The sequence below is a fragment of the Simochromis diagramma genome, unplaced genomic scaffold (genome assembly GCF_900408965.1).
Source record: "Simochromis diagramma unplaced genomic scaffold, fSimDia1.1 OVJJ01000343.1, whole genome shotgun sequence".
Taxonomy (NCBI): Eukaryota; Metazoa; Chordata; class Actinopteri; order Cichliformes; family Cichlidae; genus Simochromis; species Simochromis diagramma.
This window is the reverse complement of record NW_024386831.1, coordinates 12,989,032-13,013,399: the sequence shown is the minus strand read 5'-3', so window position 1 is coordinate 13,013,399 and position 24,368 is coordinate 12,989,032. Positions and strand designations below refer to the sequence as shown.

Genomic DNA, 24,368 nt, shown 5'->3' with positions numbered 1-24,368 from the left:
CTTAGCAACCAAGGGGCCAAACAAGCGCGAGCACCATTTCGGCGTGTTAGCATTTTAGCTAATTAAACTTTATCCTTTTCTTTTTAGCATATTACTCTGCGCTCAGTAGTTTTATATTTTTAGTTTAAATATATTGTTTAAGTTGACCTACGAGTGCCCAACAAATGGCAGGCAAGAAAAAGGAGGCAACGCTGCAGGTTGTGTTTTTGTGATTTTGTGTTATTTTTAAAGCTACTTTTATCATCCCTGGGGATAACAGTTTGTCTTTTCATATCCAGGCTTCCGTCACAAACCAAGAGCAATGGGAAGAGATGCTTGCAACCAAGGGTTTAACAGGTAAGATTTTCATTAGTAAAAGAGCTGTTGTCCTAATAAAAATGAACGCTCCACGAGAACTGTTATAAAGATGTTACAGCGTGATGTGAAGGACTGCTGGCATCGTCATTACTTATTTGCTGTGTTCTGCTGCCCCCCTGTGCTCAGTGTGATAATTGTACCAGCCTACCACACCTCCTTTCTGTCCTCCTGTCTTGTACACAGACACGCACACAATCAGTTGCTGACTCTCTCATTGCAGTCGTAGATGTGTATCAGCAATGGTGTGGTCCCTGTCGTGCTGTGGTTAGTCTCCTGCGAAAAATAAAGAATGAACTGGGTGATGACTTGCTTCATTTTGCCACAGTAAGAAGATTCAATAAAAAATATGAAGAATTTAAAATTTTCAGAGAAGGACCTTTGAAATTGTGTGTGTGTGTGTGTGTGTGTGTGTGTGTGTGTGTGTGTGTGTGTGTGTGTTTTGGTGCAGGCTGAAGCAGACAGCATTGATGTTTTGGAGAGGTATCGAGGGAAATGTGAACCCACCTTCCTCTTCTATGGGGTGAGTGTGTGTCTTTGTGTGTCGCTGGCCACTCTATTAGGTATACTTATTCAACTGCTCAGTAACACAACTATGTAATCAGCCAACCCAATGTGCTCAACACAGGAGCAACTTAGTGCTGTTAGGCAAGTAGACGTGGTCAGAATGACATGCTGAAGTTCAAACAGAGCTTCAAAATGGGGGAGAAATGTAATTTAAGTGACTTTGAATGTGGCATGGCTCACGATGGAAAACTGGAAAAATGTTAGCTGGTGATGTGAGGGTAGGGTCAGAATTTGGCATAAACAACATGAAAACATGCATCCATTCATCCTTTGTACCAACTGTTCATTCTGCTGGTGGTATAATGGTGTGGGAGATATTTATTTGGCACACTTTGCGCCAACTACTAACTGTTTAAATGCCACAGCCTACTAGAGTATTGTTGCTAACCATGTCAATCCTTTTATGACCACAGTGTATCCATCTTCTGGTGGTTGCTTCCAGAAGGATAACATATCATGTTGCAAAGCTCAGTCATCTCAAATTGGTTTCCTGAATATGACAATGGGTTCTCTGTACTCAAATGGCCTCCAGTCACCAGATCTGAATCCAATAGAGCACCTTTGGAATGTGGTGGAATGAATGATTTGCAGTGCAGTCAACTCGAAATCTGCAGCAACTGTGTGATGCTATCATGTAAATATGGCCAAAAAACTCTAAGGAATGTTTCCAGCAAGTTACTGAATGTATGCCATGAAGAATAAAGGCAGATCTTAAGGCAAAAAGGGCTCAAACCCAGTACTAGTAAGGTCGTATATGCCTAATAATGTGGCTAGTTGGCTATATGCTATATAGTTGACTGTATAGTTCAACGACAAAATGTGTGTTCAGTGCTTTATTACTAAGATAAGATTCAGTATACTTTTCTTATCCCAAAGGTTGCGAAATTTCTTTATTAAATTAAGCATAATCTCAAATGTATTAGCTTAAATATGTAGAATTGTATATAGTTAAATTGTATGCAATATAATATGACAAAACACCTTTCAATAAAAATGAAAACTAACTTTAAAATAAAAATAAAAAATGCAATAAAACAAAGAGAAGTAAACCTATACATCAAATATTAAATGATTGTTAATAATTATATGAATTATTTAATTAAATAAAAGCTGATTAACAAAGTGATATATGTGTGTGTCTCAGTTTCAGTTTCATCATAAACAATATCAAAGAAATAAAAATGCCTTATTAAAAGTATACAAATCAAATATCAGATGTCATCACAGTGGCTGAATGCAGGATTTTAATGTCGCAAAAATGGCTTAGTAAACACAGAGTGTTAGCATACTATTATACTGTGTTAGGCAGGTTTGTGTGTTTTGCTGTTTTTTTTATACACAACTTCTGTCTCTAGTTATTTCAGTCTATTTCAGTTTATGATACCTGTAGCCTGTAATGGTTATTACAATTATTAAATTAAATTTGTTGCATTATTCTGTACCTACATTTAAGTATAAGCAAGTATGCTAGTCAAAGAAAGAAATGTTTTGTGCCGTAAAATATTGACTCAATATTTGCTTTAAATCCCCTTTCTCAGCATGTCTTAGAAAGTCCAAACATATTCTCAGTTCAAACGAGATTGGTGATTTGTTTATCGAACACAAATAAGTCATTTGAAGTCCTATGAATTGGCTCAATTTAGTGCAGTCTCAAGCCAAGTGATCACAGAACGCAAAAAACCCTTTGTATGTACAATATTGTCATGTGTCCCACCATACTGCAACTGACTGACTGAGGCCAGGCTATTGGCATGCTGGATGCTGGCATGTGTTGCTGCAGTCTTGTTCATGAGAGCACCATGTCTGATCGAGTGTTCTTGGTGGAAATCTGACTAGATGGCAGTATCGAGATGAGGCGCTCCAGTCTTTACTTGTCCCATTCTTGCAGCAGTACACCAGCAGCATCTCTTTCAGCAGGAAAATGCCCAAACCCGCACTGCCAGAGCCATGCAGGCCTTTCCATATTAGGAGCATATGCAGGCATTCCCTTACCAGCATTCAGTCTTGTTATGGGTGATCGTTTGCATCACATAACCATCTTCAGGTACATTCTCACTACTGGCAATGTTCTTGGTTTAATTGAGGGTGGTGCCTGGTCAGCGCAGCCAGCAAACATGACACCACTCACTTGATGTATATTAAGTGAATAATTAATGTACCTAGACTGTTCTCACATGGGACCAGCATATAGATTTTGTACTTGCAATCTGGCTGGTTAAAGTTGAATTTCTCAGATGCAGCTAAAATTTCAGGCCTGTAGTTTGTGTGTGAAAATGGCTTTAGAGCCATGCCCCCCTTGCGGTGAAAAAATATTCTGTAAATTAAATATATTCTGTTGAAATATTTATTTGTCTGATCGAAATTACACTTGTCTCTAAGCTTGTTGCTTAGACTCTCTTTTTTTAAATTTTTAAATATTTTTGTGGATCGCTTACATAGGCCTCTAAAGCCTTTTTGTATCTCACCATTTTATAAATGCTAAATTAAATGTAAAAAAAAAAAAAAGTTAACTTATTACTAGGCTTGTGTTGAATGAACAGGGTGGGGAGCTGGTGGCTGTATTGCGTGGGGCAAACGCTCCCATGCTTCAGAGGATGATTGTGGAGGAGCTAGCCAAAGAGAAGCTGGTCCTGGAGCAAGGTGGTGAACGCAAAGTGGTGAGGAGCTCATTATACACATGCATTCACACATATTTCTGCCAGAACAATAGAGTGTTTCTCTGCAGACATGCTGCCTTGTCACGGCTTGTTAAAGCATTAATATTAATTAATTTTTCTGTTCTAAGTAAAGTAGTCCATAACAACGTGACAGTAAGCCAGCGTGTATGTTACCAGTGCTCAAAGCAATGTGACTAAAATCAAATCAGTCTGTGTTTATTTTATTATTTACCTGTTTCGTTTTCCTACAGTAGTATTTCAGAATTGCTTCTGTGGATGATGGCTTTTAGCCACTTAAGTCAAGCAGCAGAAAATATATCAGCAGCTTTTTTTTTTTAGGTGTTTCTTATTTATTTTTCGACATTTAGAGTAAAAATACAGCCTAATAACCGCCAAGTTCATGTCAAAATCCAGTCAGCCTGACACTGATAGTTGTGTATGAATTAGTCTTTTGCTGCATCTCAGTGCAAAACAGACAGCCTGCACTCTTTGCACTGTCATTTCCAATAAGTATGGTTTAAAAGGCTACCAGCTGAATGTATTACATTTATTTGTTTGTAGGTTCTTTTTATTAGAATTTATTAGTCGCTCGGCGAGTTAAAATAACCTGTACAGGGCCCTGGGAGAAATTGCCATTTACTAATAATTTGCAGTCTGTTTGCTTTCTGGACTGCAGAGAGCAGTTGGTTTTCCTGAAAACAGACGTGTAATGAAGTTGAATATATATTCAATTGTATCCGGCTAAGTAAAGATTTTGTTTTAATGACATTTGGAGCAAAAATAACAAACATTTCCTGGTTAGAACCTAATGCTTTACTGTTTTTTTTTCTATATCTTATGTGACTCTTGGGTGGAAAATAAAGCTTATAAAGCCACGTTAAATAATACTAAAGCCACCATTAGCCATAGCTGTAGTTTATACACACATATGTAAAGACAGTCATGTTTAGGGATTCATTATTTTTATTTCCTTTGTTGTGTCTTTGTTAGGTGAAAGATAATGGTCTGACAGATGAGGAGAACAAAGAAGAGGAGGAGTTGCCACAACATTTAGAAAATGAAGAAAGTGTAATTGGTACTGTGGAAAAATATAATTGGCAGTATTTTCAGCGCTGATGTTACTTAACATTGGTGTTTCCTGTTGATTCTGTGGAATATTTTGCATTCTGTCAGAATTACAGATCATCACTCAAGCTCCTCTCTTCTCTTGCAGTCCCTGCCAGTAAATCCTACACAGTTGCCATCATTAAACCAGACGCCGTTGCTCACGGCAAGGCAAATGAGATTATTATGAAGGTACATAAAGAAGATCACTGCTCACATTGGGAGAAGAAAAGATTGTCTCAAGCTTTCCTGCTAATATTAATTCATTATGTTGATGCTGATATTCTCCTGGATAGATTCAGGATGCTGGCTTTGAGATCCTGGCGCATGAGGAACGCACGCTAACGGAGGCTGAAGCTCGAGATTTTTACCAACACAAAGCAGCAGAGGTGCGGTATAGCGAAATAGAGGGGAATGGTATAGAATAACAAAAAGACAATTCTTCTCACAGACAGAGGCTTATTGCATAGATTGACATTCAAGTCAAAGTGAGGAAAACTGATGATGATGCAGTGAATGTTTGTGATGCTAGCCAGGGCCATTAATATTGTGAGTCAACATACCGGTAGCAGAGCAGTCACGACCAGTGCAAAAATCATTCAGTTACTTTGCTACACATGACACATCCATCTGCATTTTAGCACGGGGCTCAAAATAGAGTTGCTGTGTAAGCAGCTTTTTTTTCTGTTTTGCTTATGGTGCTGTTTTTGACGAGACCAAATTGTTATAGATACAGAAATTTTAAATATGTGAGAAAAGCCTGGGAAATACTACTGCTGAGAAAATAATAAATGGGCATGAGTTGTATATGTATTTGTTTTTGCAGGTTTTGTATTCAGTGCATTAACATATGTGTCTGTGTCTCGCCTGCTCTTTGTATGTGTTGGTGGTTTGTAGGCGTGCTTTGAGGATTTGGTGCAGTTTATGTCCAGTGGTCCCTTCCATATTCTAGTACTCTCTCAGGTAGAGGGATCTGCAGCCGTTGTACCGGCATGGCGTGAGTTTATTGGCCCAGCAGACATAGAAGAAGCCAAGAGAGAAAATCCAGAAAGGTTAGTTACTGGTAATTATGCATATGATCCAGTGTCATTAAGTAAAATATAATTTCTGGGAAGTACAACATTTGTTTGCAGCATCGACATTTATCTCTGCACTGCTGATTGCAACAGTGCGAAACAATCTGGAGTCTGGAAAAAGGAACAAAAAGCACATTGTCGCCTGCTCCATCAGACACACCCAAACATTATGCTTCTCTCTGGTTGAGCACCAGCCGAGCAACCATCTGGTCTCCTCTCCTTTCTCCCCCCTGGTTTCCTGCAGCTTGCGGGCACAATACGGCACAGAGACACTGTTCAACGCAGTGCATGGTAGTGAGGACAGCGACCAGGCCAGCAGGGAACTCGCCTTCTTCTTCCCCAACTTTCGGACGGCCTCGGTAATGGAGCAGGATGGGGAGGAAGAGCATGTGGAGAGGACACTGGCTCTCATCCGCCCCGACGTTGCCAGGGAGAACAGAGGTGGGGCTCATGCCAAATGCACAAGTACACACGTGGGCAAGCACAGATACACCTTCAATAACAGCTCATATTAACAGCGAGACTGCTCCTTGACTCCTTCACCAAAGGTGTTGAATGACACTGTACAATGCAGTGAAAATGCACATGCTTATTTTAGGTAGACTGCTATGTTTTGTTTTTTTTATTTCATATCCCTGATTTTGCAGAAGAGATCTTAGATCACATCCACAAGTTTGGCTTTATAATAGCGCTTCAAAAAGAGGTGATGCTGTCAGAGGAGCAGGTCAGACAGTTTTACTGTCAACATGTTGAGGAGGACTACTTCCCTGCACTGCTCCAAACCATGACCAGGTAACTTTCAACAAACTGTATAATTAATCCAGAGATTTTCTTGTTTTGTTTTGTTTTTATACTCCAGCTGATTATACAACATGTGTATTTTTATAGTGGGCCGGTGCTGGCTTTGGCCCTTGCCAGAAAAGGGGCTGTAAGTCATTGGAAAACCATCCTCGGTCCTTCTGACATCAATAAAGCCAAAGAGGAGAGTCCAGACTGGTGAGTAATGTGCACCACAGTGAGGAAAACTACCAGTAGAAAAGCAGTGAAGTTTAAAAAGCTAATCTACTGTCTGTCACAGATTCTAACAGCTTGTTAGAGAGAACTCGGCACTCTTTTCACCTCTCTTTTTATCCTTGTCAAGAAAAATTACATAAAGAGCCAAACAACACAAAATCAGCTAGATAAGTGGTTCTTAAAGTTGGGTGCAGGGACTCCCTGGGTGTCTTTGAGTCTGATTCTGTCTGATTCCATTGCAGTCATTGAAAATGGAAAGGGACGGGCATTTATAAAGCACTTTCTAGTCCTGCTGTCCACTTAAAGCGCTCCAGACTGCAAGCCAAATCTAATCACACATTTACAGAGATTTAAACACATTTTCTCTCATACACTTTCATCCACCTCACAACCATGACCAGTTTAGAATCACTTATTAAATGTAAGTATGTTTTTGGACCCTGATCACACTCACACTCTTGGGTGAGGTATTTCAGGCATGTCCCACCGAGTGCAGGCCCCGAGGCAGACCCAGGACACACTGAAGGGATTATATCTCTCGGCTGGCCTGGGAAAGCCTTGGTGTTTTGGTCTTCTCTGCCTAGGCTGCTGCTCCTGTGACTTGGCCCTGGATAAGCAGAAGAAAACAGATAGATGGATGGAATTGAATTTTAGCTCTGCAAATATGTAGTCAGTCATTTTACACTCCACTGATTATAAATAAACAATTTTTCTGAAAAGTTGATGGTAGAGGGGCATACTGGGAAATATATCACTCGTACTTTCTGACTTTGCTTTAATTTGTGCAAAATGTGTATACGACTTGTTGACATCCACTATGACTAACTTCTTTATATTTTTATAGAGTAGATCCTTGGAAAAGCAACATTTTAAATTATGTTTTAAAAGTCAAAGAAAAGAAATGACTCTAAAGAGGGAAGAGAGCCGGATGAGTATACTTTGGATCTGAGTAGTGTTTTCTGGTTTTTTGCTGAGTAGTTTGTGTTTGAATGAGGAATTATATAAATGAGTAAATTGACTGGTTCTTACATAGTGCTTTTCTACTCTACTGGAGCACTCAAAGCGCTTTATACAACATGCCTCATTCAAGCATCCATAAAAACACTTTTTTATGCCGAAGTGCTTCCTATCTAACATTCATATACATCTGTACTTTGATGGATGCACTACCGACATTTCAACTGCATGTTTGGTGCGGTGAACCCGTCCAGTCTGTGAAGACCTGTGGCTTATGAGCTTCTCTCTTTGGCTCCATACAGACATTACAGTGTCTTTATGCTACTTTAGCAAAGCTAAATCTGTTTTGGGATTGTGGTAGCCTCAGTGACAAAGATCTTTGTTTTATATAAGCTTAGATAAATTGTCCATTCCCTGACCCATATATATCTGCTCCAAGACATTGTTAAAGGATGAACATTTTCTTTTGCAGACGCATGAACTATCTGTATTTATTTTCAAACAGCAGTGCTTTGACACAATTAAATATTGTCTGTTGTCTTTCTCTGTCTGCAATGCACCATATGTTTCTGTGCTTTCTAACTGGAGTGGAATCAAACAAGGCAGTCTGAACAGAAGTGAAGAAAATGACAGTTAAATTACACAAAAATTACTCATTAAATTACATCCTTTCCTTTGAAAATAATTTCTGGAAACCATCAATACTTTCTTTTAGACGTGGATAGTGCCAGACAGTACAATCACACTTGTAATTTTCTTCTTTGTTTCCCTCGTACTCAGTCTAAGGGCCCAGTTTGCAGTGGAAAATAAGCCTATCAACCAGCTCCACGGCAGTGGAAGCCGCGAAGAGGCAGAGCGAGAGATCAGCTTCTTCTTCCCTAAACAACAGACTCTGGCAGTGATCAAGCCAGATGCAATGGAGGAACACAGAGGTCTTTTTATGTTCATTTGTAACGACACAGAAATGCTTTACATTACTTTTGTTTTGACATATTTTTCATATATTTTTGCTCCTCATTCTGACAGAGGCTATTTTGGAGGAGATTCGTGGCCGAGGTTTCTCTGTAACAAGGCTAAAGGAGACTGTGCTGTCAAGGGAGATGGCTGAGGAGTTTTACAAAGAGCACAGAGAGAAGCCTTTCTTTAACCAGCTGGTGGAGTTCATGTGTCGGTTAGTCTGCTCTCGAATACAGCCACCAGAGCAGTGCAAAGTGACAGCATACCCGCCCTAATTCCTGCTGCCACTCCAATTTCTAATGGCACTTTTAACAGTAATCTTAGCAGCTAAGAATCAAGGCAGCCTCAGGCGAGTGGCTGCGAAGTGCATCTCAGTTTCATTCTTTGTCCCACATCGCACATCGAGATTTTAGAGCTATCTTCCGCTCCGATTAGCTCCTTCACTTGGCTGTTACACAACTTTTTGGACAAAATGAGAGAGTTGAGTGCAGCTGGTCACAGCAGCCTGAAAAAATGTCTTCAGTGCCTCAATATTAGCTCAATTTTAGCCTTAATTATGGATTAATAGTATTAATATATGCAATAAGGATGGCTATCACATGAATCTAGAGCTCCTCCTTGAATAGCTTTTATAGAGCTCCAGAGCGTCAGTAACAGCTATTAACTGATACACATTTTTACGATATAATCTTGCCGGCCACATTTCAGTGTAAAGTAGTTCTAGCTACATTTTAAAATATAGTTATTTAAAGCCTAAAGAAGTAGCATCATTTAACCTAGATACCTGTTCTGGCCCAGTTTTAACAGAGACACCTGCACATCGTTTTTTACCTGCAGTGCACCATATTCATCCTTACAGTCAAATGGTGCTTGTTGTGACAATAGGAAGTCTCCCATTGTTGCCCTAGACAATTTAACTGCATTATTTTGTGTGTTATTTCAGTATTAAAATAGTATTTTGTCATGTTTGTTATTATATTTCAAGGTTATATCAAAGGCAGCATACGAGGCCAGACTGAAAAGCTGGCCTCGTATATTTGGTTATCCAAACTTTCCAAAAACCAGATGCATTCCTCTGTCTTTGCATGTTTGGAATCATATTGCCAAACAAGATAGCTTTACAGTTAGACAATCCTTTCACTCACTGTGGCATTTTCATTACAGCGTGTAAACATCCCACAAATGTTTGTTTCAGGGGACCCTGTATGATGCTTGTCCTCACTAAGGAAAATGCGGTGGAGGAGTGGAGGGCCACGATGGGTCCCACAGACCCGAACAAGGCAAAGGAAGCGTCCCCAGAGTCTCTGAGGGCTCGCTTTGCTGCAGACATCCTCCATAACTCAGTTCATGGTTCTTCCAACGAGCAGCACGCGGAGGAAAAGATCCGTTTTATCTTCGGTGACATCAGCACAGATGCGGAGCTCACCAGTGACGATCCCATTTCAGGTGACCGTATAATGAGTGTGAAAGTCTTTACCATCTGTCACACCATCTGGTTTCCTCTAAATAACAATTTGCAGCTGATTTTTTACATCGATTTTCTTGGTGTTAACTAAATTTTTCTTATCATACTGAAATAAATCTTTTTTTTGTTCATCTTTGGCTAAAGAGGAAGTAAAGGCTGCAGAGAAAACCAGAAATTATACAATCTTCAACTGAAGGGACTTGACCCTTTAGAGTCTGCACTTTTGCAGAATTTAAGTTGCTTTCGCATTGATGAGAAAGCCATAGAGTATTTTCATCACTTTACAAAGACAGGGATGAGGTATTGGTATCTGTATGTCTACTGACTGTATTAATGGCCATTTTTCTGTGTGTTAGTCAACAATGTAGCTAAAGAGAGACTGAAATTGGGACACCACAATTACTGTTTACTGTGAACACTGAGTAGATACATCTCTTTACAATGACAATCAAGATTACTTGCACAAGAAGAGGCGTCTCTCCTGACTGAGAGAAAACTAATGCCACTCATCTCCATAATGTCACAAACAGCTGCTGGAATTGCGATGCAAACTGGCGCTACAGCCTCTCTGTGTGTAGGGAATGAAGTAAATCTTGATTGAGTCATACCATCTCATACCTGCGGAGGAAAATTGCACCTCCAGTGTGCTGTATCTTTTTTCTGTTGCCATGTTTTTTTAATGCATAATTAGGATCAGGGGACAGAATCTTGAATCTGTGTGCAGCCCATGATAAATTATGAACACTGCAACAGTGTTGTTCAGCAAAGCTGTTATTACTTATCAGCAGTGATATTTAGAAGAGTTCTCTTCAGCATCCCTCTTTATTTTGCAGATGACCCACAAACAGGAGGAAGCATCGATCCAGAGCACTCAAACTGAATCATCACATCTTGTGTTTTCTCTTCTATTATAAGCTTAATGTGTAAAATCGTGGGAACAACAGAGCGCCTGTCATTCTATGAATCATGAAATAAACAAGACAAATATATATCAGATATATATCTTTTTACACCTTTTGTAGGTGGCGTATCAAGACGGCACATTCAAGAAACACTGTAGACGTGGAGTCGTGTTCGCTTAATACCGCCGTCGACAGTTTGATGGCTCTTTCAGCTCACATCAGCAGCCGCGGGCTACGTGACTAAAACCAGGATAGTACAATCACCAAAAAGCGACTGACAATTTCAGTGTTCACAGAATCCTTTAGTGAGTACACTGTGCCACTATCAGTACCTTAGGTTGTCTCCTGTAATTTACTACCACAGTGCTGTGATAATATGAACAATATGAAGGTTGTATAAAGAGTGTTACTCCTGTTTATTCAAGGGGTGAGTAGAGGGGACCGTAACAGAGCAATTAGGCTCGAGTTTTTTCCTTTTACCGTAATTATTGCGGGATATTGCTTTAACAATGGCACATAAATTACACACTGAAGCTACCTTAATGAGGTGCATGAATAAATAAAATATCTAACAGCTCTAAAAAGCTACGTAATTGTTAGTATTAGGTATTTCTTGCAGATCATTTGAAAAAGGATTTCAGAATTCAACCACCTGGCAACCTCCAGGACTGAAAAATGAAGGCAACATGGAAAAGGAAAAAAACTGCAGCTCCTCTCGAGACTTGTCCTCCCTCTTAAGGGTGGCTCCAAAAGTAAATCAATCCCCATAGCCTCTCATGTTAAAATTGCTGATTTCAGCCAATTAAATAACATGCTTTCAGCCTGGTATGAAAAATTGGTGTCTGGTGTCACTCACCATATGAGAACCTGGATAGGCTTCAGCCCACCCACAACCCTGAGTGGGATGATCTGTTAAGAAAATGAATAAGGAACTAATGTCCCTGTTCATAGTAAATGCACAAGGGCAATGAGAAACTAAGGTTAAACTCACCCATTTGGGGACTGTTAAAGCTTAAAATTAGGGGCATGGCTACTTTTACTAACAGACAGGCCAACATATGCTGCTTCCAGTTTGTAGTGAAGGTGCCTAATGGAGCGTCTCTAGTGGAAATATGTGACTCATAAGACGGCTTAGTATGTGGTAAAATTAAAAGATCCACAAAGGCTTTGCTCAGTTTTGGTGAGTGAAACAAATATTTTATCAGTCTCCTACTTAGCTCTAAATAGTTTATAGATGCTGCTCTAATCTAATCTGAGTCAATGAACTGGACTTCTTGCCCATCTTAGTTTTGAGTTTCAAAGTTAAACTTTGGTTGTGTTATTGTATTTGGAATTGTCTGTACTGTGTATTAGTTTATGGCTTATCTTGCTAAAAAAAAAAAAAAAACACTTATCATTTGCTGATAATTTAGCACGCCACATTCATGTAAATTTGGTCATTTCTGGCTTCAAATCAAAAATTCATAAACTAACAGTTACATCACAGGTGGTAACATCCTTCTTTTACATACAGTCTATAAATTTAAAACCTATCAATGACTATATTTTAATCCAAGTTAATCTGAAATATCTTGAAGGAGTTTAAACATGTAATCTGGCCACCATGCAACTTAAAGGATGGTAGAAAAAAATCTTCACATTTTCCTGTATTAGCAAAACAAAAAGATTTATTGTAGTTTTCACCCATTAAAATAACTTTCAACTCAGTGCAGGCATGATGTAGCTGAGATGTAGGACTAGGCTTTGCTCCATGGGCAAACCCAAAAAATGATGGCAATAAAATTGGTCAATCATCGGTCTTTGTAGCTCCACTGCTTGTCCGTACTGGTGCCGTGGTGTTGAGCAGACGTGGTTTCGGGCGGAGTGTCCTCCCAGTCATTTGCAGCCTCCAATAAGATGGCCTCATCCATGTCGTCATCCGCAGAGAATGATCTCTGGAACATCTCCATGATGCTCCTCTGGGCAGGATCCTAGACAAACAGAAATAATCAGCGTGTTTTAAAACATAAATCTATATGTAAAAACTCTTAACAGCACTATACATTATTAATTTACATACAAATACACAGTTTACCTTGGAGTGGAAGCTGGTGTTTTCTGCAGTTTCCGAGAGGTTTGCCTCGGAAAGACCCACTTGCTCCAGGACATTCATTTTTTCCTGGATCATGGGCCTGGAATGATACATAAATAAATATCAGTCCAGCCCTTCACTCACTGTTTGTCACAATATGCACACCAGTCAGCCCACATTAACCCCTCCTCCTTCCTCTGCTGTTACAGACCAAGACTAATGAATGTTGCAGGAAACAGTCTGAATAGCCACATAAATGCCTGTAGTTGGGTCATACAGTATTTCCTCCTGATTGACACATACCATAGGTGATCATCAGCAGTTCCCTTGGCAACCAGGTAGTGAATGTTCACACTGCTGGTTTGTCCAATACGATGAACTCTATCCTCTGCCTGAATGAGAACCTGCAGTGGAGGAAAAAAGCTTTTTCCTTTATAGCAAAAAAGAGCAAAGGAGTTTCACAGCTTTAGAAAATGATTCTGGCTTTTCATTTAGCTGCAGTGACCCCAAAAGGCCAAAGACTCCTCAAGAAGAAAAATCGATGAAAAGACATTATTCAAGCTTTTAATTTATCTGCCGACAGCTGAAATTAAAGCACTAGTTTCCACCTGGAACTGAAGCTGTGGTTGAATATGTGCTTATAATGAGTCACATTTTTTCTGCATTCGACTCCTTTAAAAAAAATAAATAATCTAACCCGCATAAGATGTGTGCTTCTGGGAAATGTCTCCTTTCAGGTTTTGGGGGAATTTATCACATTGTGGGTATAAGAAACAGAGCGACATAATGTTTCGAAGGCTACCAGGAAAAAATAACCTAAACACATGGATGATTACTAAAACACACACTATGGCTGGATTATAACATATAATCTAATGTCATAATGTAATTTTGTGTTCTCTGTTACCAGAAAAACTGTGGTGTTCATGAAAGCGCAGTTCCTCTAAAGGCCACTTGAGGGTAGCTTAAAACGTGAGTCAATCCCCACAGACTCCCATATTAAAATTACTCTGCTTTAGAGATTAAATTAACACATTTATTGTCTTGTAAAGAGCAGATTATTATTTATTTTTTCTTCTCGGTAACTAATTTATCTTTTCATAACAAAAGTGCTTTCATATCTTATATTTTCAATTTCCTTTCCCTATTTAAAAGTTAAATGCTGACAACCAGTATTAATACAGTAGCCCTCTAATTTTCGGATTCAGCTTGGTAGCATTAGAACACTTCTTGTTCTATATTTGATGTGTGGGCCGAGAAGCAAACCGGAGCTTTTTAAACAGCGGGATTCCAAAATATTAAAGAATGGTGTTACTGACAGTGTCATTTCAGTGACAGTGGAGTGTTTTGCAGGGACAGCTTTCCATGTCTCACCCCGGGGTTCCAGAAAAGCTCAGCGAAGATCACCAGGTCTGCAGAGTGCAGGGTTAGGCCCATATTAGCTGCAGTGATGGACAGTACCGCCACACAGGTCTTGGCTGAGTACTGAAACCTTTCGCACAGTTGCTGTCGCTCCGCTGATGGAGTGCTCCCATCAATGCGGATAAAACCGACATTCTGAGGAGGAAGTAAAGCTTTGTTATTTTCTGAAAACAATCGCTTAAAAATAATGACTTATTGCAGCAGACCAAGATAAATCACCAAATTAATTAAATAATCCCATCCTTATTAAACTTGAAAGAACAATAAGTCATAGTAGTAGTGCTAAAGCTCAAATGTGCTCAGAGCCGCCCACACTTGTTCTCCACAGCTACTGAAGGACTTGACCCGTTTGACGTTTACTCCCACAAAAGATCTCATCTGAGTAACCGGTTTAAAACAAACAAACAAACAAAAAAGTTAAACTTCATTCTTCTACGTCACAGCTGCATCACTTTCCACTACTAGCCCTTTGTGTGGGGTATCATCAGTATGTGTCTTCCTTACTTTTTTCCCCAGCTCGGTCGTGATATGATCCAGGACTAATTTATGATGGGCAAACACCAGAAACTTCTCCCTCCCACACTCCAGCATGTCTATGATGTACTCCCTGAGAGGGACAGAACAACATACTGCAGAGCTGAACCATTTCAAAGAAACATTGAAATATTCAGTCTTTATCTGAAGTCTTGGTTATCTCCAGTGCGGTGCAATCATAATGCTCTGACAAAAGATTCTCTTTCATTTTACATTTTAATCTCAGCGCTCATCAAATATAAGCTGATTCGACTCACTGATCCTCACCATTAGAGGGTCTGTACTTACATAATGGCTTGTAGCTTGGCTTCGGCTGTGTGGTTATAAAAGACGAGGAGGGCTTCCTTCTCTTCCATTTTCTGAAAAAGAGATAAGGAACATCACAAGATAAGAACTGACAGGAGATTCTGTTTGATGATTTGATAAGACTGCCATTACTCGGAGGAGTACTGTGATTATGCACAATCAAGCTCAGCGACTCACTCCCATCGGGCCGTATAAACACTCCAATGAGGCTGGACCGGAGAATTCTGGGTCGTTTAAAAGCATTTGTGTGCGCTTGAGGCTCGAGGACTGAGCCAACACATCTGATTACCTTGGGCTAACTAAAAGCTTCCTCAGCCTCTTCTTAGCAGATTTGTCTTTTTAGTCACAGTCTTTGTTATGAATTTTGTATTTTAGGAGCGTACAAGCGATACAAGTGAAGACATAAAACAAATCCTACTTTTGCAGATATTGTGATATTTTATAACTACTGAAATATACACTCAGGCACTTTGATTTGGACCTGCTTTTGTCTTCACTCTTTGTGGCACATTCAACAAAGAGCTGGAAACATTCCTCAGAGGTTTTTGGTCCATATTGATGCGGATTTTTTGGCTGTACAACCATAAATTACATGGTCAGCAACAATACTCAGGTAGTGACTGGTTTTTAAAGGATGCTCAGTTGGTACGAAGGAACCAAAAGGGTTCCAAGAAAATATCCCTGACACTATTGCACCACCAGCAGCCCGAACCAATGATTCAAAGTAGGATGGATCCACGTTTTCATGCTGTTTACACCAAATTATGACCCTTCTGTTGTCCTATTTTGCTGCACCTGTGAACTTTAACCCAGTGCTGCTGTAGCCGATCTGCTTCAACGTGTTGTGTGTTCAGAGATGCTCTTCTGCACACCTTGGTTAAAAATGTTGTTACTAGTTATAATAAGGAGTGGTTATGGCTATGAGTGACTTCCTACCCAGTCTGGTCATTTCCCACTGACCTCTGACATCAACAAGGCATTTTCAGAGAACTGCCACTCACTTAATAATAAATAATCACTTTCTCCTTCTCAGACCATCCTCCGAAAACTGTAGAGATGGATGTGCGGGAAAATCAGGAGTTTTGGGAATACTAAGACCAGGCCAGCTTATCTTGACCATGACTATAAATGTATTGAGCTGCTGCCATGTGATTGGCTAATTAGATGAGAAGTTGAATAGGTACACTCAATAAAGTGTCCATTGAAAGTATATCCATCAGTTCTATGATTTCCTGATTATGTAGAAATGATTAGAAAACACAGTATTCAAATTCTATTACCTTCCCGGGTTTCAAAGGTTTCAACACCTATGACTTACATTGCGATGTCCTTTGGCCAGCTGCTTGGCTGCAGCTGACAGAGCAGCTTTCGTGCGGGTGTTGATCCCATCGATGGTCACCGTGACCACCTTGCGCTGTTTAGCGGGAAGCTGGGAAAGGACCTCAGACTTGAGACGGCGCAGCATCAGACACTCCTCCAACAACAGCTTCAGCTCTCCAAGATTAGAAGAGCCCGTGTAGTCCCAGCCCCAAGTCATCTGTAGGGGCAGTGAAGGGCAAAAAAATAAAAGAACAGGTGATAGTGGGAATGACTGGTGGAAAATAAAATGTGGCATGTAAAAGTTCAAATGTTATACTTAGAAAGAGTTGAATGTAAACTTTAAGATTTTTTCTTTCTTCTACAAAATTTTGCTTTAATAAAAGTCAAACATGTGTTTAAACACCAATACACCAGTCATAAGCTTACACTGGTTTTACAGCATGCACTAACTGTAACCTCATAAACCTGTTGTGCACTTGTCAGCAGTCCTATGAATTATTTAACCCATTTTGCAAATGCTAGATATCTCCGATCAAGAACTGGACACTTTACAAAGTAGGCGAGGCACAGATATATCTGCTGGCTAGTCTTCTAATAGTCTCATGTGTCCTGGAGTCACAGCCACATACAAGTAAACAGCACTAAACATCAATTAGTGTAGCAGAAATTCTTTATAGTTAACAGACTACCTGTCTGGCATCACAATAGCGGATCCCAAACTCATGGAAGCGTGGAAAGAGTGTCGGTCTGACGGCCAAAATCTGAGTGTACAGCTCAGCCGGTCTGGACATGGCGGGGGTCCCCGACAGGAGAATCACTCTCTTCGCTACCTGAGGATGGAAAGACGGACAACTCTGATCACAGAGAACTGTTTACTCAGTCTAGTCCATGGGAGAAAATGATATATTTTGATTTGATTACATGTTTTTAATCTTGGTGGAAAAATAACCATGATATTAATAGTCGCATGGACTGTGGATTTCGCTTAAATTGTAAATTGCAGAGAAACAGATAATTGTCTGATGGCAGAAATCCCAGATCTGTTTGCCTTCAAAATTAAATCAATTGTTCAGCCAGCCTATGGGCTATCTGACACACAGATTTACTGAAATCTGGGCCTTACCTGAATTTTAATGAATTATGAGGGAAATCGTTCAAATATAATCTAATAACAAATCTAATTTGTGACCCATGCAAAGGAAGGAGGAAAAAAAACAATCCCTATGGTGTATCTAACAAAATTATTAATCCCAGTAAAACATTAAATAAAAGTGAGAGAGAGAAAAAAGTACCTTCAGCAGAGGCAATGCTGCTTTACAACGAGCAGTCTTCATGTTTTTCAGAAAGTGAGACTCATCCTACACAGAACGACACGTCAGCGAGGATTTAGGAACCTTAACCTGAACATGAATGTGAACTGAAAACAGCCATGTTTAAATAATAAGCTCACCATGATGAGAACATTGAAGGGATTTCCTGGCTGCTGCTTGTCCATCCTGCTCAGCAGGTCATAGCTGATGATGTTGATCAAACCAGACCGCAGACTGTCTTTGGCCTTCACCACTACGTTGATGCTGTCAGGAGTCAAGGAGGGAAGCCAGCGTCTGAAGGCCTGCAGGCACAGATAAAGGTTCGTGTGAGAGAGACAGACTGAAAAAACACTCTCAAAGCATCAGGATTGGTCTAACTAGCACTGGGATCCCACCAGTTTCTTAAATTTATAGCCAACATTACTTTGTGAATAACAGCTAATTTATGTTTTTCCACCACAAATAATTCATGGTAACCACTGCAAGAGTGCTCCCATTGAAAAACAATCAATCATGCAGTTTAGAAAAACTGCCCACTGACAATTCGCTTACTCTCTTGCCATTCGCTTGTCAGCCCAGTTTAAACTCATTAAATTATAGCTCCTGTGCTGTGCTGTACATTTGGCCCAAAGCACAAGACTAACAGTGCAGATAAGACCCAGGGCAGACAGAGGAAGTGTCCTTTAATGGGACGACATCCGGTGACTGTGATTTCAACCTCTGATAAGAGGACTGCGTTTCGTCCTATTTTGGGGCAGGAGGGGGGGCTGTGAAAGTGAGTGAAATTGGTTTTGAAAATGCACTGCTGCTGCAAGTTAAACAAAAAAAATAGATGCTACAGAACATAAGACACGGATGGTCACTGACACTAGAAAGTACTGAAACACAGGGACAAAGAGATGTTAATATTTCAAAGTCAACCATTTGGATTTTTTGGCTAGCAGACCAGTTGCCACTGGTTTTCAGTGTTCCCTTTTTGGCCTGCTTCTCTTCATTAATATGGATCACGCTCACGTTCTGCGTCAGTTGCTGTTCATCTGCTATAGATAGTTTTTTTATGCTAAATGGTCTGTATTTGTATAGCGCTTTACTTGGTCCTAAGGACGCCAAAGCGCTTTACACTATACACAATCATCCACCCATTCACACACACATTCACACACTGGTGATGGCAAGCTACATTGTAGCCACAGCCGCCCTGGGGCGCACTGACAGAGGCGAGGCTGCCGGACACTGGCGCCACCGGGCCATCTGACCACCAGTAGGCAACGGGTGAAGTGTCTTGCCCAAGGACACAACAACCGAGACTGTCCGAGCCGGGGCTCGAACCGGCAACCTTGCGATTACAAGACGAACGCCCAACTCTTGAGCCACGATCGCCCCAAGGCCTGAGGACACAACGACCGAGACTGTCGGAGCCTGAGATTTCTTTTTTCTCCAGTTTCTTCTATTCTTTAGAGGCTAATAGCTCTTTGAACCACCTTGTTGGTGCAACAGTACTATTTTTTCCCCTTTGTCAAATTGTGTTAACATTGGCAATTTTTGCAGACTGAACTAAAGAGATTGGAATAAATTATGATTTTTTGTGAATATGGTCTTTGTAGAGACAACAATGTTTTCACCCCAGTGTTGTGTAGCGTCACAAAAAAGAAATCCTCTGGTCAGGTACAAGGACTGGGCTGAAAATGAAGCAGTTGATACCCAAAGAAAAACTTGGCAAGACCTTCAGAAAGCCATTTTAAAAATGACATCAAAGACTGTCTCTTTGGATGCAAAATATAAAGAAATGAGGGGTGACTCAAGACTTTTGCACAGCACTGTACCTAAGATTACAATTTCCCAGTCTACTTTTCTTTGTCACAAAGAAACAGAAAACTTAATATCAGTTTTATTTTTAAGTAGATAAAAAGCAAGCCATGTGAATATGTTTCCTGTGGATCTGGTAACAAATAACTGATGTTTTTCTCTGTTTTGAAAAGTTCAAGATGAAACAAGTAATCATTTAACTTGAAAAGAACTCATTAACAGTGCATTTAAATATTTGATTTCAGGATAAAACAGTCAAAGGAAAGGAGTCAAATAAATACACCATGTATTAACACCTCCACCATAAATCAGTGCTTCACAGTTCTAATTATCAAACGCACCCATGAGACAAAGAAATGGAAGCATTAAATTCAAGGCTGCCATCTTCACTGCTAAGATAAAGCACCTAACAAAGAGCAAGAAGTCCACAGGGAACCACATTAACATTCTTCAAATGCAGAGAGAGTTAAGCAGAAACCAGGATTATAATGTGGAGAACAGAGTTTGAGTCAAAGGACAGTAGAAGGATATCCTTAAGACGGCGCGTGCTGACCGAACGTGACGCTATTAAATGGAAACAAAGCGATGAACTCTAGCACCTCTTAAGTAATGAGCTTATTTTTCTTTAGGCACAGTTTTTACCTCAGCCCAGGTGAATCGTACAGAGGACGGAGTCACCACCAACAAAGGCCACTCCTTTTTGTAATAAGCTGCTATACAGATGGCCTGAATAGTCTTTCCCAGGCCCATGTCATCAGCCAGGAGGAGGCGGCCCTGTTTAGACACTGCAAAGCTGCAGAGACAGAAGGAAATATTTAAGATAAAAGGTCATTACTGGAATGTCTCACAAACAGTGGCTTTTAATGTGCACACATAGAAGAAATTACAAATAAATAACTGTTTATTGTTATTATTGGCTACACTGCTTAGAAAGAGCACTAATGACTACCCAAAGAGACCTACTTGACTCCCTCCCTCTGGAAGGGCATGAGGCTTCGGGTGAGAGAGGGGTCGATGCTAGAGAGGTCTGCCTCAGGGACGTTTAAAATCCTGGCTTCAGTCCCATCAAACCTGGCAGAGAAAGCCTGGATTATTGCCCTGGGAAGAGGCTCCACCTCCACTGCTGCTATCCCACTGAGGAGATCCACTGGGTATGGAACACAGCGCGGTAAGACAAGATGGCAAATGTAACAGGGACATTGGTAGACCTGCTAAATAAAGCCAGTGTCATTACTCACTGAGTCTCTTATAGTCCTCGAGTGAAAAATTCCACTTTCTTGTTTTCATGTCTGCCACAGACAAAAAAAAAATCTGAGATCAGAAACCACAAAAGCAAAGAGACTATCAAAAAAAACCAAACATAATCAAATAAAGCCACTGTTACCGTAGTTCTTTGTTGGCATTTTCTTGAATGCTGCAATGACATCAACATGGTAGCCAATGTCCACCTCAAACTTTGTCTGGGACACCAGAATGCACTGGCCCTGCAAAGTGGCTCCGGGCTTCTGCCAGCCATTACATAACTTGAGCAGCGCTGCCAGGGCCGTGCCGTCCCGAGCTCGGCTGGTGGCCTCCGTCACGTCCACCGCTTCCATTCCCTCCAAAGGTCTCAAAGACACCGAAGGAATGGCAGCTGCTTCCTCCACTGCAATACGGGGTCAAGAAAAAAAGTAATGATTTGAGACAGAGTTTGTTTAAAAACAGCAGCGTGCATGAGTTGAGCTCCTGAATATGGAAGATCCTGTGAATACTTCCGTACTTAGCTGTCGGTAGTCTTCCTAGACTAAAGTTCCACATCTTGGTGGCAGGATCTAAGGCAGAAAATTGCATTTTTAATTCCAAAAGCCAGCAAAATCAGTATATAATACAAAATAACTATTTTTAAAATTGCTAATCATCCTACATAGGATTAGAGATTTATGTTCATAAAAGAAGATAACAGTTTTTACAGTTTTTGCATTAACTGTTTAGGAATTACAAAAATTTTAGATATATTTTCAGAGACTAATTCAAGCAGAGAATAATTGACTGGTAAGCAGTTTTATGGCCAGGTGAGGCCTGTTCCCTTTTATGACAAAAGAAACTGACATAATATCTAAAGCTGATCCAAAGTGTTGAATTTGTGCTGTAATTTTAAATATGACATCCAATGAGGTCTCAGTGCAGTGAGGGAGGCCAAGTGCATGATCATAAGAAAAACTCAAGAAAACAACTTGACAGCATCTAACCAAGTCCATAACACTTTTAGGAGGTAGGTGTCACATTGTAAATGTCTAGTCACATGGTTGATATGACTGTATACCAGTGGCTTTTGGTGGTCTTCAAGAGTAACAAACACTAAGGGGCTTTGCAAAATTCACTGAGTAACATAACAGCTGCAAAACAGCACAGTAAGCATCTCAAACACTTACCATAGTTTTTTGAGGGGATGGACTTGAAAACAGCAATAAGCCCTGCATGGTAGCTCACTTCTACCCTGAAACGGTCTTCTGTGTGAGGTACACATCTTCCCCTTACAGAGATGGCAGGCTTTTTTGCAGGTACGACATTTGTAGAGGTGGGGTTAGAGGAAAGCTGTGCCACTTGACTCTGAGCAGGTTTACTGGGCTGCTTGTAAAATGAGCCAACTGCACCTCCGGAGCTGCTGGATGAGAGTTGATGTTTGCCCTGAGCTGGCCCCACGGGGATGCTTCCTTCAGGAGACAAGACGGAGCTCCTCAAATGTTGACTTACCAGAGGAATTGAGTTAGTAGGAGTCTGCAGAGAAATATAATACGAAGCATTATAAAACTATCCTCACCGACAGTAAATGACTGCACATTTAAGCATAAACCTCACCTGGTTTGAAGATGCAGAATTACACACAGTGCTTTGGTTGAAGTGGCTGCTAGTGCCAGGCAGCTGCTGCTGACTTTGGCTCTGTGGTTCCCTTTTTAAGGGAGGGGGGAAGCATTTTGGTCCCGAGACTGAGGTTTCTCTGTGCTGAACTGAGGCAACAGGATCCGGACTCTGTTTGGGGAGCTGTGTTTGCACTGAAGTACTTTTGGAGCCTACTGAGGGCTTAACATTGGTGCTGTTAGCCTGTCCAAGTCTTTGGGCTCGTCTTTCTAAAGCCTTCCGCCTGTTCTCCTCAATCATTCGCTGTTGCTCTGCAGTCAACTGATTAGACATGTTGACAGCTAGAGCTATCTAGCAGACATCGGCTACAATCTAAGACACCCTACGTCTGCAAAAAGGTGATCTGTGTAGATCCATGTTGCCTTTTAGAGCTACTAACTTCGTTTTGTTTAACGTTATCTGCACTGCTGCTTCTGTTGCTAATGGTAGCAGCTAGCGACCCTAATCTGGCTGCTAACAGTCAAACTTAGCAACATAATATTATCGGAACAACCACAGCAGCATTACAGATACTTGAACTTTGAGCCGTCTGAAGCGGATGACCCCAAAATGCAATCTAAAAACAGCGAAGTCTGCAAGAATATCGTCAGCAGAAACTTTTAACGCTAGTTTACAACTTCTTGGTTCAGGATCTGGCGCGCAGGAAGTGACGTAGGGAAAACAAGGCGGCACGTGCAGGTATTGAAGGCAAAAATAATCTACTCTAGACGTTATCAGAGTAACTACAACGACTACAGGGACGTTTTTATTGCCATTAACCACGGCTTTAAAAAATCATTTTGTACTGATAAAAACCGCGAATATGTTAGCTTAAAAAAACAGGAAAATATTTATTTATTTTGCAATTTGTGATTCTCCACTATGAAGGTGACACTATTGCTACCGAAGTTTACGTAAAACATTTACATTTGTCTCTAATTATCAGTTAATGTGAGTATTTTTCTGCTCTAGTACGCACATTTTGTTAATACTTCTTACGTAAGACATCTAGTTAAAGAGAAAATGGAGAGGTTTGGAGGGGGGGGTTATGCTGTTATGCTGACTTCAGCTCATTATTTCTATAGTTTGACTTAATCATTTTCTGCTGGACCATCTCTAATTTGCCTAAATATTTTATGGTCGAAAGTTTAGACGTATAAAACGATTTCTTCTCCAGCCAGTGGAGGAGCAGTCATTCACAATCTTACCTTAAGATAAGATAAAGATAAGATAACCTTTATTAGTCCCACACGTGGGAAATTTGTTTTGTCACAGCAGGAAGTGGACAGTGCAAAAGTTATGAGGCAAAAATTCAAAAATTAGAATACAATAAGAATAAATACAGTACACAACTGTACAGAATAGAATAAAATACTATATACAGTAGAATAAAATAAAATAAATATACAATAAGATAAAAATAGAATACAAATACAAATACTATATACAACTGAGTAAAAATACATATATCAGCTACATTTCTACATATTTATTTTTAAAATACCCATCCACCCACTTTCTGGCTTTTTGTTTGTTTGTTTCTCCACACATTGTGTTATAACCAAGGACATTAGAAGGACTTAAATGCAGTATGGTGGATAAATAAGTTAAACAGGTTTAATGTCAATGGTGAGGTCACATCTATTTAGACTTTGATTATTTTCCAAGG

At 40.2% G+C, this 24,368-nt stretch overlaps 2 protein-coding genes across 4 annotated transcripts; one reads left to right on the top strand and one right to left on the bottom strand.

The window, feature by feature from the left end:
• The first annotated feature begins 37 nt into the window (after nucleotides 1–37).
• Nucleotides 38–16,696, top strand: nme9 (NME/NM23 family member 9). Of its 3 annotated transcripts, none has more exons than XM_040027975.1 (16): nucleotides 38–197; nucleotides 279–336; nucleotides 578–681; nucleotides 806–877; nucleotides 3,462–3,578; nucleotides 4,569–4,653; nucleotides 4,792–4,874; nucleotides 4,979–5,071; nucleotides 5,580–5,734; nucleotides 6,003–6,199; nucleotides 6,406–6,550; nucleotides 6,647–6,754; nucleotides 8,510–8,661; nucleotides 8,756–8,900; nucleotides 9,882–10,132; nucleotides 16,420–16,696. In XM_040027975.1, the coding sequence occupies exons 1-16, from the start codon at nucleotides 165–167 to the stop codon at nucleotides 16,479–16,481; spliced, it is 1,860 nt and encodes a 619-aa protein (XP_039883909.1). In that variant the 5' UTR covers nucleotides 38–164; the 3' UTR covers nucleotides 16,482–16,696. The 3 variants fall into 3 exon arrangements, with proteins under 3 accessions (XP_039883909.1, XP_039883911.1, XP_039883910.1); XM_040027977.1 differs by lacking the exon at nucleotides 16,420–16,696 and adding an exon at nucleotides 11,174–11,358; XM_040027976.1 differs by lacking the exon at nucleotides 16,420–16,696 and adding an exon at nucleotides 10,985–11,358.
• On the bottom strand, nucleotides 12,425–23,521 carry smarcal1 (SWI/SNF related, matrix associated, actin dependent regulator of chromatin, subfamily a-like 1). Its single transcript, XM_040027972.1, is given in 18 exon segments — nucleotides 12,425–13,023; nucleotides 13,128–13,224; nucleotides 13,428–13,528; nucleotides 14,499–14,681; nucleotides 15,051–15,153; nucleotides 15,369–15,439; nucleotides 16,705–16,923; nucleotides 17,396–17,536; nucleotides 17,999–18,064; nucleotides 18,157–18,318; nucleotides 20,465–20,615; nucleotides 20,786–20,969; nucleotides 21,061–21,111; nucleotides 21,207–21,467; nucleotides 21,582–21,600; nucleotides 21,602–21,633; nucleotides 22,234–22,579; nucleotides 22,661–23,521. Coding segments are annotated over 18 exon segments (2,700 nt in total). The 5' UTR covers nucleotides 22,994–23,521; the 3' UTR covers nucleotides 12,425–12,843.
• Between the last annotated feature and the right edge of the window lie 847 nt (nucleotides 23,522–24,368).